The sequence below is a fragment of the Sciurus vulgaris genome, assembly GCF_902686455.1.
Source record: "Sciurus vulgaris genome assembly, chromosome: 14".
NCBI classification, from domain to species: Eukaryota; Metazoa; Chordata; class Mammalia; order Rodentia; family Sciuridae; genus Sciurus; species Sciurus vulgaris.
Genome location: NC_136475.1, coordinates 57,821,539 through 57,841,067, shown reverse-complemented (window position 1 = coordinate 57,841,067; position 19,529 = coordinate 57,821,539). Strand labels below are relative to the sequence as shown.

Genomic DNA, 19,529 nt, shown 5'->3' with positions numbered 1-19,529 from the left:
AAATGAGAAAATAGGCATACAATTCTCCAAATCTAGAAGTAAGTCTTAGAAAAGAGACCATGAAGTCATGTTAGATCAATATAAACTTTTTTTTTTTTTTCCCAAACTCTATGGAGTTTTTGAAACATCAACATCAAGGTTCATTTCTTTCAATGAGGACCATTTAGGGAGTATGTACATGATTTCTGAGCCTCCATCAAGCCCTCTATTTCACACAGTATTCTTTTTGCTAAGCTTCTGCACCTGCAGAAGATCAGCTATTCAACGTGCTGAGAGGTAGCACGGGAGCTATCTACATAGAAAAGGTGTGAAAGGCAACAGAGAGTTGGAGCCAGCCTTGAAACTGCCCCCTCTAAAGGCATATCTGTGCTCAAACAGCTCCCTAACATTACATGGCTTCTGATTATTTTGTAATTCATCAATGGAAATTGTACTGATGTTTACGTTTTCATCTTCATCTTACTTATTAATGACCCCACTGAATCATTCTTTATATGTATTCTTCTCCCCTCTTTACTGGGTAGTTACTGAGTATCCAACCTGGCTGGGTGCAGCAGAGGATGCAGTGCTGACCCTCAGTGTGGTAAATCTGAGGGGCAAGATACTATGTAAATTTTGTGTTATAAATGACTCCAGCCTTACACATAAGTAAATCCTCAAGTGAAAAATTTAGACTAATTTAGAGAAGAGGGAGAGTCTCTGTTCTTTTTTTGTGGTTAGTACAAAAAGGTGTGTTTTAAAATCAGGTCTTTCAAGGATGTAAATTTAAATTGTGAAACCAAGAAGTTGGTGACTTTGGGCCATTCTTCCTTTGATTTCATTACTTCCAAAATTGGGACAGGGATAGCTATAGTAAAAAACTATTTTGTAAGACACTGTCAGAGGCATATAGCATAGTGACATAGTAGGACCATATATACATATTTATATATATATACACACACACATATATATATACACATACATATATATACACACATATATACATCTATATATGTATACACACATATAGATATATGCAAGGCTAGAGTCATACATATATATGTATTACTCAATCTTCTATATGAATTCTTTGCTTGAGCGGTCTTTTTGCGTATTTTATTCATTCAATTCACATATATGTTGAATATCTACTTTGTGCTAAGGACAGTTCAACATAGTGGAATTCTTGCCATCACACAAATTTAATTTTAGTTTATAGTGACTGGGGGTGGGAGAAAGAAGGTATTGGGAAAAAAAAAAACATTCAAGTCGCAGTAAATTTATGAAAGTAATAAACTTTGCTAGAACAATGGAGGATAGCATTATAGTGGAATGGACAAAAAGACCCCTCTGTCGGGGTGGTAGAGACTGGAAAGACAAGAAGCCATATTAAAAAAAGAGAGAAAAACATTCTGGACAGAAAACAAAGCAATTGAAAACACATCAGGTAGAAATAAATCGGTGTCCTGGAAGAGTAGTAAGGGATCCAGGTGGGTCCAGGGTGGCTAGAGAACAGTGGTGATGATAAGCACTACACCATGAGTACTATGGAAAGTCAAACGAAGGCAAGGCCAGGCCAGGCCAGGGGATGCCTTGTTGTCATGGAAAAGCACATTCACTTTCCATATAGGAGAAGAATTTGGTCTGTTTTGCTCTCTGCTGAATCTTCAGTACCCAGAACAGTGCCTATCATGGTAGGGAATCATAAAACATGGGTTGAATAAATTTTATCCCAAATGGCATTGTAAGTAATTATGTGCTATAATCTTTTGAAAAGCCTCTCTTGCTGCCACATGGGGGCATGTACTGTAGGTTTAAGTGAAACCAAGGAATGGGATGTGATGGAAGTTATTTCAGTGGATAAGAGATGATGGTGGTCTGAGCTAAGGTAGGGACAATATGGAGGAATGCAGACTTCAGACCTATAGTTGGGAGTGCTAAATCCTCAGAATCTGGCAATGAATTGATTTGATGGGTGAGGATTTGAAGACATGCATTTCTGCAGATAGCAAAGACTAGGAGAAGAGAGTCTACGGGGTTTGGGAAAGGGATATTTAGTGTATTGTTTTCTTCTCGTTGATTGTGAGATGCCAGAAAGGGATTCAAGTGGAGATATCAGAGTTTGAGTTGGGTATTCAATGTCCAAGTCTCCGTGGAGTGGACAGGCATGCCATATACATTATGAATGTAGGTTCTATTTTAAAACATGGGACTGGATGGGATCACCCTAGACAGTCAAGATGCATGGAGAGGAGGGTCCAGGATGAAGCCAGGTGCTGCAACACTCGGAGGCTGACTAGCAGTAGAGAACTCAGCAGAGGAGATCAGGCTTTGACTAGACATATAGGGCAAAATGTAGTATGGTGTCACAGAAACCTGAAGTCAAAAGATAAAATGGAGCAGGTGGATGATCAGCTACATGGTGTATTCCTGAGAATGGGTACTATATGAAGAGAGAAGAGACCACAGCCTTTGTCATCTGAATTGAGGGTATTCCTCTGATATTCAAACTTTTGCTTTCATTTGAAAAATAATTGAACCGAAGTATAAAACATACTGAAAATAAAGAGGTTTACTGACACTCGTGACAAAAAGAATTTTCAGTGAACCCATAGAGACAGAGCCAGAGTGAGTGGGTTGACTAACAAAATGGGGATTCTGGTAGAAATAGCATATTAAACATACAACTATTTGTTTCCTCCAAAAACCTTACTGAGAAGACAGTAAGGGAACTTTTTTAAAAAGGCATAAAACCATAAGGACCTAAGAATAAGTTTAACAAAATATTAGGATCGTGAAGAAGATGGATGAATGTGGTTTGGAACTAGCACTGCCAACATCTGGAAACTGGTTAGCAACATAAAATCTGAGGACCCTCCCTAAGTTTATTGAAGCAGAACGTGTGTTTTCACAATATAGTCCTCTGATTTGCATGCACATTAGAGATGGAGAAGGGCTAACTTAGAAGACTCAAGAAGATTAATTCCTAAGCCGATGTGATTTGTACTACACAATCCTTAAAGTACTCAGGAATTGGAGCCACTGGGTACCTGTGGAAGTGGAGCAGGAGGTGGAAATAAGGTGATATGGATAAAATAAAGAGCATTGGTGCGAAATTTAAGATGCAGCCAGATTTCCTACTTAGAGCAGTTAGATAAGAGACCTTACCCACCTGAGCAAAACACCAAAAATGTATTCTTTAGTGACTGTAAAACAGAGTTCCTGGGCTGGGGGGTGCCAGATACTATTTATAAGTGCTGAAAATTGAAACCCCAACCCCAACCCAACTCTCTTCCCAGCTACCAGAAATGCCAGAACGTTGGCAGTGAGGGCTTCACCCTTTAGGTGGGAGTTGAGAAGAATGTTCTCTCGGGAATTTGACCAGCCTGAGTCAAGACCTGAAGATTTTGATGCAGCAATTCCTGACTTAATGACCCAGCTGGTTCTTTTACTGAGGTCGTTATGGCTTCTGTTGCTGTTGTTGTTTCTCTACTTTCTCCAAAATCTTCCCTGAGAGATCTGCTTCTAAGAGCTGCTTTGTTGTTTTCCTATCTGGCTACCAGAACTGTTTGTTCTCTTTTCACTTGTCTCGTATTTGTTTGGTGGAATTAGATGCCTTTCCAAGACTGCGCGTTCGTATTGAAGGAGTTCAGCAGATTTTCACAATCAGAGGCATGATAAGCGATTTTGCTGCTGTACACAGTATTCCCAATGACCTCTTTGCTCTTCATAATTCTTCTATTTTCCTTTGTTGCTTTTTCAGTTTTTCATGTGTTTTGTGCTATTCTTCCCCCAATATATATACTTAGAGAAATGCTACAGTCATGGCCCATAAACGAATTCTGATTAATTTCTGCCCTGATCAGAAATTAATCTTGGTGATCAAATGGCAGTGACAATGGTCTGGGGCTCAGTGTTGATACCTGCTCAGGTTGTGATCTGATGATGGATAGTGATCATTCTACATTTAATTTGCTTTTCTATTCTAAAACTAACATAGCTTTTCAAATAGTTTGAAATTTAAAAGAAAGGGAAATAATTTATAAGTTCAACAGCCTTCAATAATTCCCTATTAGTGTCCCCCTTATGCCAAAGCAGGTGTGTCGTTTTCAGAAGCCTACGGGCTTTGTTAAGGCAAACTCTGTGTAATTACCAGTTTCAAAGATTATACCCCGCTACTCTGGGGGGAAGCTGGCATACAGGGCCCATTGACAGGGCTCTTACCCATAATAGCATTCAGGAACACAAGTAGCTTTAGGAAAAATTATGAAGTTGGAAAAGAAATAGAGCAGCTTAAGTTTCCCCCTTTGGTGCTTTTCTCTGACTTCTGTATTAGTCCCTTTCATCCAAACTCAAAGGATCCGGTCCCTTGCATTTTCACAGTTTGAAAACTTCTAGACAAACTTAAATATTTGGATATCCGCCAGTTAAACTCTATCTTTTATTTGCTGGTGTTCATTTGTCATTCTATTTTATTTCATGTTTTGTAAATGCGTTATTTGGGAAGTGGCCCTGCACAGCTCCTGAAATCAACCCTGGAGGGGTCAGAAGTGCAGGTCTAGATGGGACAGGCTGATGCCTGCCTTCTCATCAGCTTTCTTCCAGCATCAGACAGGCAGCCATCCTCTCATTGGCTTTCCCTGGGCATCCGTTTCTTCTAGCTTTCAGTCTGTGATTTCATATTGCACAAAGCAACATGCAATTAATTGTCAAATTAGTGGTTTTGACAATGACTATTCTGGGTTCCAATGGGGATTTTGATTGTTGTGGGTAAGAGTGAGGAAAAACATTTTTGTCACTACTTGTTTGATGTTCTTTTTTAGCAACTTCATAAGAGCAGGGACCTTGCCTATCCTATTGATTGTTTTCTCCCAAGTGCCTAGTATAGTGTCTTGCACATATATAATCAATACGTATTTGCCGTTGAAAGAAAACTTCATGAAAAATGAGCCTCTCTACTGTGGTCTCAGAGGTGAATAATACTGGAGTAGGAGAATATATTTGGTTTGGAGAAAATAGAACAGTTTCAGGGTAGAGACTATAAAGACATACCTGGGAGCTGGGGAATAGAAAATAGTTTGTAGAATATAGGGCTGAGAGCATGGGAGATGAGAGAGGAGACGCAAGAGTTAATAAGATGCCAGAATATGGAGGGCCTCAATGCCAAATGTATGACTTCAGCTTTTTTGTCCTGGATTTGGACATTGGAGTTCAGAGCAGGGCAGAGCCCAGACCAGGGATCTAGGAGGGGAGAAGACAGAAGGCTCAAAGAGCAATTGAGAGGCTGGCAAAGTGCAGTCAAGGTAACATGATCTTCTAGAGATGTGATCCTCTTTCCTGAACCAAACTTTCATAGACTATCATAGTCTTTAAACTAAAGCCACTCCTGAAAATCTAGTACTCATGGCTATGGCTCATTCATCTGAGGGGATTCTCTCTTTTATGTCCTTATTCCAGGAGAATACTGGAGGGGGTGCAGTGTTCAGTGTGACCAGTCAGACTTTATTTATTTAGGTAGGAAATAATTGTTGGAGCTAGGATCCCTCACAAATTATTTATTTAAAATTCTATCAAACTGAATGTAACAAGAGGGCTGTTTGTATGTGAGTTTCCATGTTTCTTTCCAAAATAACAGAACCATCCATTAAACGCAAGGCAAACATCCTCATCCCCTAAATTCCACAGCTGGGATCAGAGCACTCTAGCATTCCATAGCTGCTGGAATCTGAGGTCTAGAAAAAACCTATTGGTTTTGGGGAAAATTGGTACCTAAAGATATTTGTGAAATCAAAGCATTTTTAGAATTGAAGTAAACTCAGCATCACTTTACCTCAATCTTTCAACAATCTCCTCATGAGATTTCTCTCAGATATCCTTAGCTAGTTGACCTTTATGCTTTGTTGAAACTTAAGCTTTTGGGATCCCTAATTTTTAGAGGTTTTCACTGAGCATGGCATTATGGAGGCAGTGTGTCTTTTCCTTTATTTCTGACATGGGGTTCTGCATGGCTCTGTGTTGGCTCTTGCTGAAAGAGGTGTGGAAGAAGACATGAAAGAGTGGATTCGAGTCCCTTGTAAGACTAAAATATAATTGAGTTCAAGTCCATGACAAGGTTTTGGTGGCTTTTTCAAATTTTTTTTTGCAACCCCCCTTGAAGTTTTCCAGATCAGATGGCATATTCCACATGAAAGATCAAGGTAATGGCATGTTCAGGTCAGAGATATGAAACAGTGAGATACTTTAGGGAGAGGTCAGATTAAGAACCAACATCCAAATCTCATTATAATCAGATCCTAGGCAATTAAAAATAATTACTCTCTTTCCTAGCTGACCTTGTGGGATATATAAACTAGAATCTAGTCTAAATAAAGCTAAATTGGAGAGTCTACATCCAACAGCTTAAAAAAAAAGTATAGTCCAATCAACCACAGTAACTAGATAACCCAATTAGTGGCTTTGGAGAAGGATAATCAAAAGTTAAATGATTTTCCTATTTTCTCTCATGATATCCTGCTTCTGAAGCTCAGGTTTCTTTAGTAGAGGACTTGGATGAGGAAGGACAGCGGGCACCTTTAGGTAAACAAGGAGATTTTATCATTACCAAGTGAGTGCAGTTCTGTACTTTCAAACCCCTACTCTTCAATTGCTGATAATGACTCTGTAAATTATAGCTCTTAGCCAATTCTCAGGGTAGAGTTCATCTTCTACTTTAAAAGATTCTTTCCTTACAATGTAATTGCTACTTTTTCAAGGCACTGCATTCTACAGCTATTTCTTTCGTCATTTTTCCTGATTCCTCTGTGGGGAATAGAAACCTCCCTTTCCCCCAGCCCAATTAAATTTTAAATGTTGGACATAGACATATCATTTCTCACTAAAGTAGAGGATTTTGCATTAAGAAAAGGAATTATGTGTTCATTAGCATTAATACAGTGCTATTTGTTTCTTTCAAAGGAGTATCTAGACATGTCAGTAGGCGTGTCTGGACTTGGATACCTATGGCAATCTGTACAGTGGAGTTTTTGGTATTGATAACCACAGAGAATGACCACAATTAAAATGCATCTAGGGAACGTAGAAAACCATTCAGGGTTTGAGCTTGGATCCTAATTGGCAAAAATTATTTTTTGAACATTTTTGTCTGGTTTAAATTGATTTTGTTTAAGGAATTTCATTCATTTTTTTTTCTTGCTAGGTAGAGAGAGACAGGTACTATTATTTAAGTCAAAAGAATCGAGTGACATGCCTAGAGTATGGAATATTCAATTTTCAACTTAGAAGACTTGTTTCTGTCTTTCTGAATGTATTAATAGATTCTGGAATAACACAGGCATTTTCTTAAAACAAACACATAAAAAAGCAAGGAAAACAAGAAAACTATCAAATCCTATAGTAGTTCACTGCAGGAGAGAACAATAATCATCTTTTATAGAAATCTTTTCTTCAATACTGGGAGCAAAGCAAATAAACAGATGTAATTCCCCCTGATTTATTAAATCATTTGTTCTACACGTAATTGAGAGCCTGAAACATACATTGCATTGAACCAGGCACAATAAACAGTACAAAGAAAATTTTTGCTGCAGTTGAAGAAATAAGACACACATGAAAAATTAAATGCAAAGCAAGATTAAGTGTGAAATGAACTGCAGCAGGGTTCAGATGAATGCAAGATTAAGTAAAGACAGCGATAAGAGATGATGTCATGAAAGAGACAAAATTTGAATGAGATTGTAACTAACATATGCTTTCCAAGAGGCAAAGAAGAAACTGAGGACAGCACAATCAAGAAGCATAACATAGAGATCCAGGGAGATAGAAATGCACACACAGTGCTTAGAAAGTCCACATCAGCCTTGTGGAGTAGATTCCTGCTGGAAAATAGTGAGAGGTAAATCATAAAGGTGAGCTATGGAATGATTTTGAACTAGGACATCAGAACATAGTGGCAGGGGTATTTTATGGAGGAAATGGAATGATGGTGTACAGGTTGGTTTGGAAAAGAGGAACTGGTGGGAAGGAGATAAATTATGAGGTAATTAGATGGTCTAAACCCAAGCCAAGATGATGGCAATGAAAAGAGAGAATTCTTGCTATCAGTCATATGAAGGGATTTTGTGAAATGATTAGACATGTGACTGGAAAAATTTGAGACTTAACATGATGTTAACAAGTTACAGCTAGTTCCTAATGGCTGTAGTCTATACTTTAGAATCATCTTCTTTATAAGAATACAGCACATTCTCTAACAGCTACTTCTCAGGCACAAAGCAATGAAAACCCATTTGTGGGTCCATCTCTAGCTATTTTTGAGAACTGAGTGGGGAGTAAAGTGGTCTGGTTGTGGTTCAAACTTTATAAGGGATTCTTTCTGAGGCTGGATATAGCAGTCTTTTGACCAGTCTTTCCCAAAGGGTGTTCTGTGGAATATTAAACCCCAAAGATGTTTTTAGGAACAGCATTTCACAATTAAGCCTGTTTGCAAACACCAAAAACTCTCTCACTTGGAGATCACACAATTCACTGGCGGCCCTTTTTGCACAAAACACTGACACATTGCTCGGAATTAAGGGCCTATTAAGGAAAGACTATATACTAGACACACTTTTAAGTTCCTAAATAAATAATCATCTTGGGTTGTAGAGTATGGAGAATTATCTAAACCAAGAAAACACAACAAGGATAGGAAGCAGAGAAAGAAAACAAAAAGGGGAAAAGATAGATAATTCAAAGTGCTTATCAAACATGAATTGCAGAGAGCTATAAGAATGTGCTGTGAGAAGAGTTCCACACAGGCAGCCTACAATATAATCCCAGTGCAAGTCTCCCTAAGCCAAGAATGACCCTCAGTGGACTCTTCTCTCCTTTGGTGTCATCTGACCCTACTGAATAAAAAGATGGTTGTAAATATACAATTGTCTTGACTTAAATTTTTCGATTTAGAATGAGTTTTTACATTCATTATAGGAATTCTAACTCCAGAAAGAATAAAACAAGATGAAAAGGACCTTTCTAGAGTCACTGACTGCCTCCAGCTGAAGCAGTTTTGGCAATAAGTCAGAAATCAAAACTCCTTTGACAATTTGCTGAATGAACCTGCTTCCTAAGTTCTTGGCAAATATTGACAACCTTAAGAAATACACTTTTTTTTTTTACTCAGAAAGTAAGTACATGGAGGTTAAGTGCTCCAGCCAACTGGGAAGAGAAGATTATTCTTAAGCAAGAGGAAGATTGCAAACTATCTCAGAGTTATAAAAACATCTTTATATCAATTTTCCAAAGCAGTCTCATACCTCTTGACTGATTTGCTCCTCATGAAAGCCCTATGTGGTAAGTGGCTTTTGCCTAGTATTTTACAGATGAGAACAGCACCACAATCACTATCAACAATAACTACAGTATGAGAGACTTTGTGCAAAGTGTTTTGCCTACATTGTCTAATTTAGTCCCCATGGTAATTCTGTGAGTTAGGCACATGATGTAATTTCCATTATACAACCAAGAGCCCAGAAGACAGAGCCAAGACTTAATGGCAGAACCTAGGTTTAAATTCAGGTCCCTCAGAATTTAGATGCTATTTTCTACTATCTCTGACTTGTCAGAGCCAGTTAAAGGATAACCTGAGAATATTGACTCTGAGCTGCCCAATTCCTGATCTATTCACCCAGTGTAGTGTTCTCTCCATTTGCATGTTGTTTCAGGCTACCATTAATAATCTATTCTCTCAAGTACAGCCTAAACTAGAAGTGAGTGACATATAGACTGTGGGCTAAATCTGGCTTGCCTTATGATTTTTTATGGCCCATCAGCTAAAAATCTTTTCTACCTTTTAATGTGGTTGAAAACATCAAAAGAATAAATTTTTGTGATGTGAAAATTAAAACCAAATTTCAGTGTCCCTAAGGTAAATTTTGCTGGAACACACCCTATGCACATTCATTTATCTGTTGTCTATGGGCTCCTCCACGCTGTCATGATAGAGTAGTTGTAAAAGAGACTCTATGTCCCATACAGCTGACTTTTGGTCCAAACTCTCCAGGACATCCCCCACCCTGAGCCCCAGAAGAAGAAGAGCTAGAAGACATGCAGAGGAAATATAAACACAAATTCAAGTTTGGTTCTCAGTTCTGCTATCCAGGAGCCACAGGGATGACTTTGCCCAAGTTATTCAACTTTCATGTTGGTTTGCTTCATTTGAGAAACAAAGCTGTCTGTAATGCCATATTTGCAGTACTACTGTGAACATTTTATGAAGCGGTATGTATAAAGTATAAAGCAAATAGTAGGAGCCATTTGGTAAATGGAATCCACCTGTTTGTTGGTGGTGCCTCTGAGTTCTTACCAGTATGTGCAGATCATAGGGTAATAGAAATCTTTGGTGATAACTGGCAGATATATGAAATGAAATGAAATTGCTATGGCTTATACAGAATGATAGGATAAAAATATATGTGGTAAAACATAGGAGTTGTTTTCCTGTTGGGCCTGAGTAACAATAAAGCTTTTTTGTGGTGGTGGATTAAGCAACTGCAGTCAATGAAAACCAGATATTCCATCCACCTGCACCTGACAGGATCATCATTAAAGTCCAGACCCAAACTTGTAAGACTGCCTGGTGAATTACAAATACTTCTAATTCAACAGCCCTTTCAACTCTCTTCTACCAACATTCCTGATAACCCTGATCCAATCCTTTTAAGGAAGAAAAATAAAGTAATTGTTCTTTCATAGTAACAGAATGTTGAGTTCTAGTTCACTTGGCATTTAATCTACTCTTTAGTGATTAATGCACTAAAATGATCCTCAAATGCTTTCCTTATTTTTTCTAATAGTCAAAGCAACATTTCTCTTCCTTCCCTCAAAATACATTGCCAAGAAGATTGTGAAGCCAGACTCTAGGTTCATCCAACTCAAGTCCTACTGAGCATGCAGACAAAAGAATCTTCTAAAGATTAGGCATCTGGGAAACCTTTAGTACCTGGAGCTCTCAAACATACTCATTCCTCAGGTGGGGAAAATGCCAACAACTGGCAAGTACTTCCTTACCCCTTCCTAGTTTTAGGCAGCTTTGTCTTCTATTGTACACACCTAAGGTAACATCTGACCCAGAGTCAGGTGTTAGGAGTATGAAATTTGTTTCTGGTGCTCTATCCAATACTCTCCCACAATCTCTTTCTATAAAATCTCAAAACCTTATGCTTTCTTTCCTCAACTGCAAAATGTTCTTGGACAGAGATGTACCTTGGTTATTTGTGCTCAGTATAAGGTAAACAAGCATACTCCTGATCCTTCTACACTCAATCATACACATACACTGACTGTGAGTTTTGGGGGTGGAGTGGTGGAATTTTCCTTTCTTTCCTTCCCCTCTCCTTTCCCTTCTTCCTTCCCTCCCTTCCTTCCTTCTTCCAGCCCATCCTTGCTTCCCTCCCTCTTTTTCTCCTATGTTTCTATGTGGAATGAAACAAAATAAAACAAAAATGCTCTTTTCTGGTTAAGAGATTTCAGATAGACAGGGAGTTTTAGTGGGTAAAGGAGCATCACTCTACATTTAAATTTGGTGGTGGCTGTTTGCTTTAGCAACTGGATAGCACCACTTGGCCCACAGGAAAACCTTGGAAGAAGTAGGGCAGGCCAAGGAGAGGTGGGACTAGTGGGTAGGGGAGGAGGGGATCTATATCTTTTAGCATTCACAACAATCCAACCCAGCAGGTTGTATTAAAATCACTTTAGAAGTGAGGAAGTTGGGACTCAGAAGGGGTTAAGTAATTGTTCAGAGCCACTTAGGAGCAAGTGACTTCTTACAGGAGACCAGGTCCGTGGGTCTTCTCTGTGTTTAGAATGACCTAATAAGTCAGACAGTCTTTGTGCATAGGCATGCTCTTCAGCATGATCAGAAATAACTGTCTCATCCTAGGCGGCGAAGCCAAAACACAGAGCTGGCCAGTTATTTTTCCTGTCTCTGCAGCTGCCTCTGGATAGGAACTGAAGACTGGGGGATGTCAAGGGGAAAGTGGTGGGCAGATAGCCACGTTGTAACCATTTGTCCCTGAGTGAAAATCTGAAATATGGCACCAACACGTTGAGTGTCGTTAAGGCAACTGGTAAACTGAAAAGATGCCCACCTCCTTCAATAAAATAGAAGTCATCAACGGCTTTAGGGGACAAAAGTTGAAACATACCTCTATCCAAAATAGTGGCTGCTGCTTAAAATCCTTGGGATAGAAGCACTGAGGATGCCTACAATAGGAATCACCGCTTGTGGTTCCCAGAGGAAGTAGTAAGCAGATCATCAGATGGCCCTGCCTCATTGTGATCTTACGGAGTCAGGCACAGGCACTTGGGGGAAGAAGTGCTTTGAGTTGAAGAGACTGATTTTCAGTTTGGGTTCTGCCTCAACTCACTGTGAGAGTTTGGACAGTAGATTCCTAATTTCTAAGATGAAGAGGCAGAATAAGGTGATGTCTCAAGTTGTGCCCAGCTTTAGGAGATTGATCTACTTCCTGTTAAAATAGTTCTATAAAAATTAAAAGTTGGCATCACATTTTCCCAGCTTATGAAAGATGATCCTGCATTTCTCCCTGCCTCTCTGCTGCCTTCCTTCCTTGCTTCTTTCCTTCCCTTCTTTATGCCTTCTTCTCTTTCTCCTGCTTTTCCCCAGGAAGCAAAATCTCAGTGCAGGAATGATTTGCTGGTGCCTTCAAGACAGAGACTCTGACATTCTTGAATTCATTGTCCTCAGGAGAGACACACTGTGTACTCTGCTTACATCAGCCATCTTTCTGCCTCCAATTCTAGGTCTCCTAAGTTTTCCACTTTGCTTTCATTTTTGCTTTTCTGGTTCCACTAACGGGAACATGGATCCTTATAGTAAATGTGTCGAGAAAAGACTATAACCCCTTCCCTTGCCTTTGGATTCAGGTTTCCACACCGCCCTTCCCTGATACAAACTCTCACCAGAGCTCCTTGGAGAGCCGCAGGCAGGAGTGTTGGGCTGGGGGAGTTTGTTTTATTCAAGCCTTTGGTCAGGGCAGAAATATTTCAGCCCAATCGATATCACCTCACGGGAAAATAATAATAGTACTCAACACACAAATGCCGGCGGTGCTGCTATTCCCGCTGATACTCACAGTTCAACTGCGTTCCGGGGGAGGTCGGAGGGAATCTCTGTCACCTTGCTGTCTTGGCAGAGGAAAACTTTGTTAGAGCAGTGACAGAGACGATGATAACATCCGGAGCCCAAGCTCAGGAATGCCAGCAAAGAGACCAGGAGCAAGGCCATACTTATTTATCCATCCACCTGTTTCCTTCTTTCACTAGCAGCAAGAAACTGCCTCAGATTTCTGGGACTCCACAGAGTGTCCTTCTGAGCAGAGATCTGCCTTGAGAACCTGTGAGGTCATGTGACCCGCCAAGGGATACTTTTTTTTTTTTTGGTCACATCCAGTTGAGTAAAATTCCTGTGTGCCAGCAGTGATTTCCAAGGCAACATAAGCTATTCCCTTATCTTTTAAGATTGGGTTTCTTATACCTTGACCCAAGGAAGACAGCAAATAGAACCTCGATGCCTATCTAGAGAACAGTTGGTGTTATTTCACTGAACAAGTGTCCCTGCTAGTCACCATTCTCTTCTCAACAAAGCAACATGATGGACTTTCTCTCCAAAAGGCACAACTGTAAAATGACACATCACTAAGGGGTACTGATGGGAAGAGGGGCAGGGCTTGTTTTCAGTCTTCAGCATCAGCTTCTTCCTCTGGCCCATCTAATGTAAAACTAGACTTTCTAGATGGGAGTCATTGATCCTCTTTCTCTTTGTAATTAATGGCATTACTCAGATGTAAATAGGAGAGTTAGCAATCCCAGGCAGATCTGTACTTCTCTACAGAGATATCTGACCTGAGCGATCTAAGGTCTGAGCTGTTTCTGGTGGGAACTGGTAAATACCATCATGATCTTGTACTCCTCCCTCATGTCACTTTTGACTTCTCTCATTTCTAGGCTCTGAAGATTGCCCGGGCCTTTTAGCAGTTGGCACAAATGAATTCATTAAATCTATACTTTTGGGCTGATGGTATAAATCTATACTTTTAACTTTAAAGTATTTCCTGTAAGTGACAGTTTGACGCTGTCCTTGGCATTAGTAATCTCCTTGATGGTGAGGGATATGAGGGATATTTGGCAGTGCTTTTAGTAAAGTGGTTTTCTCCTTTCAACTCCAGAATCTATGAAGATTAAAAGACATGAAATTCTCTAAAATCATGCCTACAGCTTATTACCTGCTAAAATTAGTTTCAACACCATCTTTAGATAATTAGTTGCACAAAATTGAGGCTCATGAAAGTGCTAAAAATATATATCTATTCCCCACTTCTGTCTCCCTGAATGGATTAAATTATCAGGAGGAAAACAGAAGTAAGTGATTTTGGGGGGTGAAGTTGCTCCCTAGCTTTTTCTGGAAACAACCGATTCATTCTAATTCTGGGAGTGGAAGATAAGAACAGTATCAGTATGGACTCCATATTGTTAACAATTTTGGCTAGCATGAGCAGTTAAATTAGTTCACTCAACAATGGATCCAAGGAATTAGTCTTTCAGATGGAGAATGTTGGACTTAATTCAATCGGTCAACTAATGCTTAAGTTTATTTTAAAATACTCGTATCAATGCAAAAGGGATTTCTTACTTGTGCTAGAATAACTCCAGTCATGAAAAAACATCACCAACTGAATCTCCACACACATACCTCTGCCCAACAAACCCCCCACTTAAATTTTGGAAAGCTCCAATTATAGCTGAATTAGTCTTTGTATAATGAATTAAAATATTCTTTTTATTGAGATTTTTATTTTTAAATATATGTCATGCTGGATGCAGTGGTACATGACTGTAATCCTAGTGACTCAGGAGGCTGAGGCAGGAGAATTGGAAGTTCTGGGTCAGCCTGAGCAGCTTAGTAAGACCCTGTCTCAAAATAAAAAATAAAATTAAAAAGGACTGAGGATATAGCTCAGTGGTAGCATGCCCCTGAGTTCAATTCCTAGTAAAAAAATAAATAACACTACATCAGATCATATGTATAACGTGCAATTTATTAAGCATAATAATAAGCAACTGTAGACAAAAGAGTAAAAAGATATAACCAATTCTGTTGCACCTACTCAGTAGATTCTCCCTTATCCCTTCTTAATGTTTCTATGCCCAGAAGTGACCATTAGTCTGATTTTTAAAAATTATTTTATCACCAATGTATGTATCTCCAAATGTACATATACATACATACATTGTACAAACTACATATATATATATATCTATATAGTTTAATTTTTTATTGGTCTTGGATTTTATACAAATGATATTTTAAGTAGTCTTGCTACTTGCCATTTTATACTAATTGACATTTCTAAGACTCAGACATGCTGTTCTGGGTAACTGTAGTTATTAATCTTCACTACTGTATGATCTACTTTGCAATTTATGTTTATATTCTCTTGTAATTTTTCTTTATCCTGAGGTCATAAATCATGAAAATATTCTCTTATATTTTCTTCTAACAGTTTTATAGTTTTTTTCTCTGTGAATTTTAGTCTTTGATCTAGTTGGTATTGATATTTATGTATGGTGTGAGTCAGGGACTCAATTTCAGTTTTTATGTAATAGAAAAATTGTTTTTATCCATATGGATTAATAATTTGTTCCAGAACCATTTATTGAATAGACTATCCTTTCTCCTTTAATTTATAAAACTAACTTTCTTATATCTCAAGTAACTATTTTGCATGGGTTTGTGTCTAAGCTTTTTCATATTCCATGTCTTTTTATCTATAATGCACCAATGTTATACTGTCCTCAATTACTAGATCTTTAAGGTAAGCATTAATATATAGTAAGAAAATACTTCTACCATTTCTTATAGGATAGGAGTATTTGACCTATTTTGGACCTTTATGAAACAATTTTAGAATTAGCTTATTAAACTTCTTGAAAAGAAACCACAATTTTATTTGGATGAACTTACATTGATTGTCACCTTTAAGATATTAAGTCTTTTATATATCAATATGGTGTATCACCATATTTTTATAGGCCTTCTTTGATGTCATTCAATAATGTTTTATACTTTTATCCATAAATGTCTTAATATCTTATTTCTAGACATAACATATACATGTTTATGCTGTTGTTAATGTTATCAATATTTAAAGTCACATTTTTGTTTATTGTCATGTAAAAATGCAACTGATTGTGGGCTACTTATCCTTATATTCAATTATCTTGTTTCATTTTTTTATGTAGACTATCTCAACATCTAAATAATTCCATGTGTATGTGTGTATAATGAAAATTTATTTCTTTTCAATTCCTTTCAATGTCCTTTCCTCCTTTGCCCTCTTTCTCTTCCTATCCCTTCCCTCTCTTTTTCTCCCTTTTTATTTATTCTCCTTCTCTTTCTTTTTTCTTTATGACAATAATTTTATTGTATTCACCTACTCATATTCCTGGGATTAACATACTTGGTTATGAGTGATTGTTATTTTATGCAGTGAGAGATTTGATTTAATATTTTATTTAGGATTTTTGCACCTATGTTCATAAATAATTTGGGGATTTAGAAATGAATAATTATATGGAATTTGATTTCTAATTTTCCTTTCCCATGCTGTCCTTATATGGCTTATTATCAAGGTTATATTTGTCTTGTAAACTGGGTTGGAGAATAATCCCTTGAATTTTGTTCCAAAAGAAAAAAAAAAACTATTTTAGATTGTAATAATCTATTTGTTGAAAGTATGACTGTTAATTGCCTGTAAAACCATTAAATCCTGGTTTTGTGTGTGTGTGTGTATGTGGGTGTGTGTGTGTGTGTGTGTTTGCACATACATGTGCATTTGTAGAGTTAAATATTATTTCAACTTTTAAAATTGTTATTGAAGAGACCTTTTATTTCTTTTTAAATTCATTATTACAATTTTTCTAGGAATTCTTCATTTTATTCAAGTTTTAAATTTGGTCATAAAATTTAGCATTTTCTTTTAAAATCTCTCCCAAACTATTTCTAATGTTGTTTAATTCTGTCTGGTTTCTTTTTATTGATCAGCCCTATCAAATTTCCTTTATTGTATTTGTCCTTCCAATGAACCGACATTTGCCTTTTTTTTTTTTAATTCAATTTTATTTTATTTATTTATTTTTTTTATTGTAAACAAATGGGATACATGTTGTTTCTCTGTTTGTACATGGCGTAAGGCATACCATTTGTGTAACCATAAATTTACATAGAGTAATATTGTTTGATTCATTTTGTTATTTTTTCCCTTCCCCCGACCCCTCCCACCCCCCTTTTCCCTCTATACAGTCCTTCCTTCCTCCATTCTTACCACCCTCCCTAACCCTAAACTTAACCCTAACGCTAACCCCTCCTACCCCCCATTACATGTCCTCATCCACTTATCAGCGAGATCATTCGTCCTTTAGTTTTTTGAGATTGGCTGATCTCACTTAGCATGATATTCTCCAATTTCATCCGTTTGCCTGCAAATGCCATAATTTTATCATTCGTCATGGCAGAGTAATATTCCATTGTATATATATACCACAGTTTCTTTATCCACTCATCAATTGAAGGGCATCCAGGTTGGTTCCACAGTCTGGCTATTGTGAATTGAGCAGCTATGAACATTGATGTGGCTGTATGTCTGTAGTATGCTGATTTTAAGTCCTTTGGGTATAGGCCAAGGAGTGGGATAGCCGGGTCAAATGGACGGTCCATTCCAAGTTTTCTAAGGAATCTCCACACTGCTTTCCAGAGTGGCTGCACTAATTTGCAGCCCCACCAGCAATGTATGAGTGTACCTTTCTCCCCACATCCTCGCCAACACCTGTTGTTGCTCATATTCTTGATAATCGCCATTCTAATTGGGGTGAGATGGAATCTTAGGGTGGTTTTGATTTGCATTTCTCTTATTACTAGAGATGTTGAACATTTTTCCATATGTTTGTTGATTGCTTGTAGATCTTCTTCTGTGAAGTGTCTATTCATTTCCTTAGCCCATTTGTCGACTGGATTATTTGAATTCTTGGAGTAGAGTTTTTTGAGTTCTTTATAGATTCTGGAGATGAGTGCTCTATCTGAAGTATGATTGGCAAAGATATTCTCCCACTCTGTAGGCTCTTTCTTCACATTGCTGATAGTTTCCTTTGCCGAGAGAAAGCTTTTTAGTTTGAATCTATCCCAGTGGTTGATTCTAGCTTTTATTTCTTGTGCTATTGGAGTCCTGTTAAGGAAGTCTGATCCTAGACCAAGAAGGTGAAGATTTGGACCTACTTTTTCTTCTATAAGATGCAGGGTCTCTGGTCTGATTCCGAGGTCCTTAATCCATTTTGAGTTTAGTGTCATGCATGGTGAGAGATATGGGTTTAGTTTCATTCTGTTGCATATGGATTTCCAGTTTACCCAGCACCATTTGTTGAAGAGGCTATCTTTTCTCCATTGCATATTTTTGTCACCTTTGTCTAGTATGAGAAAATTGTATTTATTTGGGTTTGTGTCCGTGTCCTCTATTCTATACCATTGATCTACCTTTCTATTTTGGTATCAATACCATGCCGTTTTTGTTACTATTGCTTTGTAGTAGAGTTGAAGATCTGGTATTGCAATACCCCCTGTTTCACTCTTCCTGCTAAGGATTGCTTTAGCTATTCTGGGTTTCTTATTCTTCCAGATGAATTTCATAATTGCTTGCTCTATTTCTGTAAGGTATGTCATTGGGATTTTAATTGGAATTGCATTGAATTTGTATAGCACTTTAGGTAGTATGGCCATTTTGACAATATTAATTCTTCCTATCGAAGAACATGCAAGATCTTTCCATCTTCTAAGGTGTTCTTTAATTTCTTTCTTTAGTGTTGTATAGTTCTCCTTGTAGAGGTCTTTCACCTCTTTTGTGAGATTGATTCCCAAGTATTTTATTTTTTTCGAGGCTATTGTGAATGGGGTAGTTTTCCTAATTTCTCTTTCTGAAGATTCATCACTTATGTATAAAAATGCGTTGGATTTATGGGCATTGATCTTGTAACCTGCTACTTTACTGAATTCACTTATGAGTTCTAAGAGTTTTCTGGTGGAATTTCCAGGTTCCTCTAAATATATAATCATGTCATCAGCGAACAGGGATAGTTTGAGTTCTTCTTTTCCAATTCGTATCCCTTTAATTTCTTTGGTTTGTCTAATTGCTCTGGCCAGAGTCTCAAGAACGATGTTGAATAGAAGTGGTGAAAGAGGGCATCCCTGCCTTGTTCCAGTTTTTAGGGGGAATGCTTTCAGTTTTTCACCATTTAGAATGATATTAGCCATGGGCTTAGCATAGATGGCCTTTACAATGTTAAGGAATGTTCCCACTATCCCTATTTTTTCTAGTGTTTTGAGCATGAAGGGGTGCTGTATTTTATCAAATGCTTTTTCTGCATCTATTGAAATAATCATGTGATTCTTGACTTTAAGTCTATTAATATGGTGAATTACGTTTATTGATTTCCTGATGTTGAAC

General features: G+C 37.9%; 1 protein-coding gene across 2 annotated transcripts in view; it reads right to left on the bottom strand.

Moving 5' to 3' along the window:
* FSHR (follicle stimulating hormone receptor) overlaps nt 1-13,264 on the bottom strand; it is a gene marked incomplete at both ends in the record, with an annotated part of 150,949 nt that extends 137,685 nt beyond the window's left edge. For both annotated transcript variants that reach the window (XM_079111628.1, XM_079111629.1), the window contains one exon: nt 13,113-13,264. In XM_079111628.1, the coding sequence (XP_078967754.1) occupies nt 13,113-13,264 (152 nt within the window). The remainder of the gene's footprint in view (nt 1-13,112) is intronic.
* Between the last annotated feature and the right edge of the window lie 6,265 nt (nt 13,265-19,529).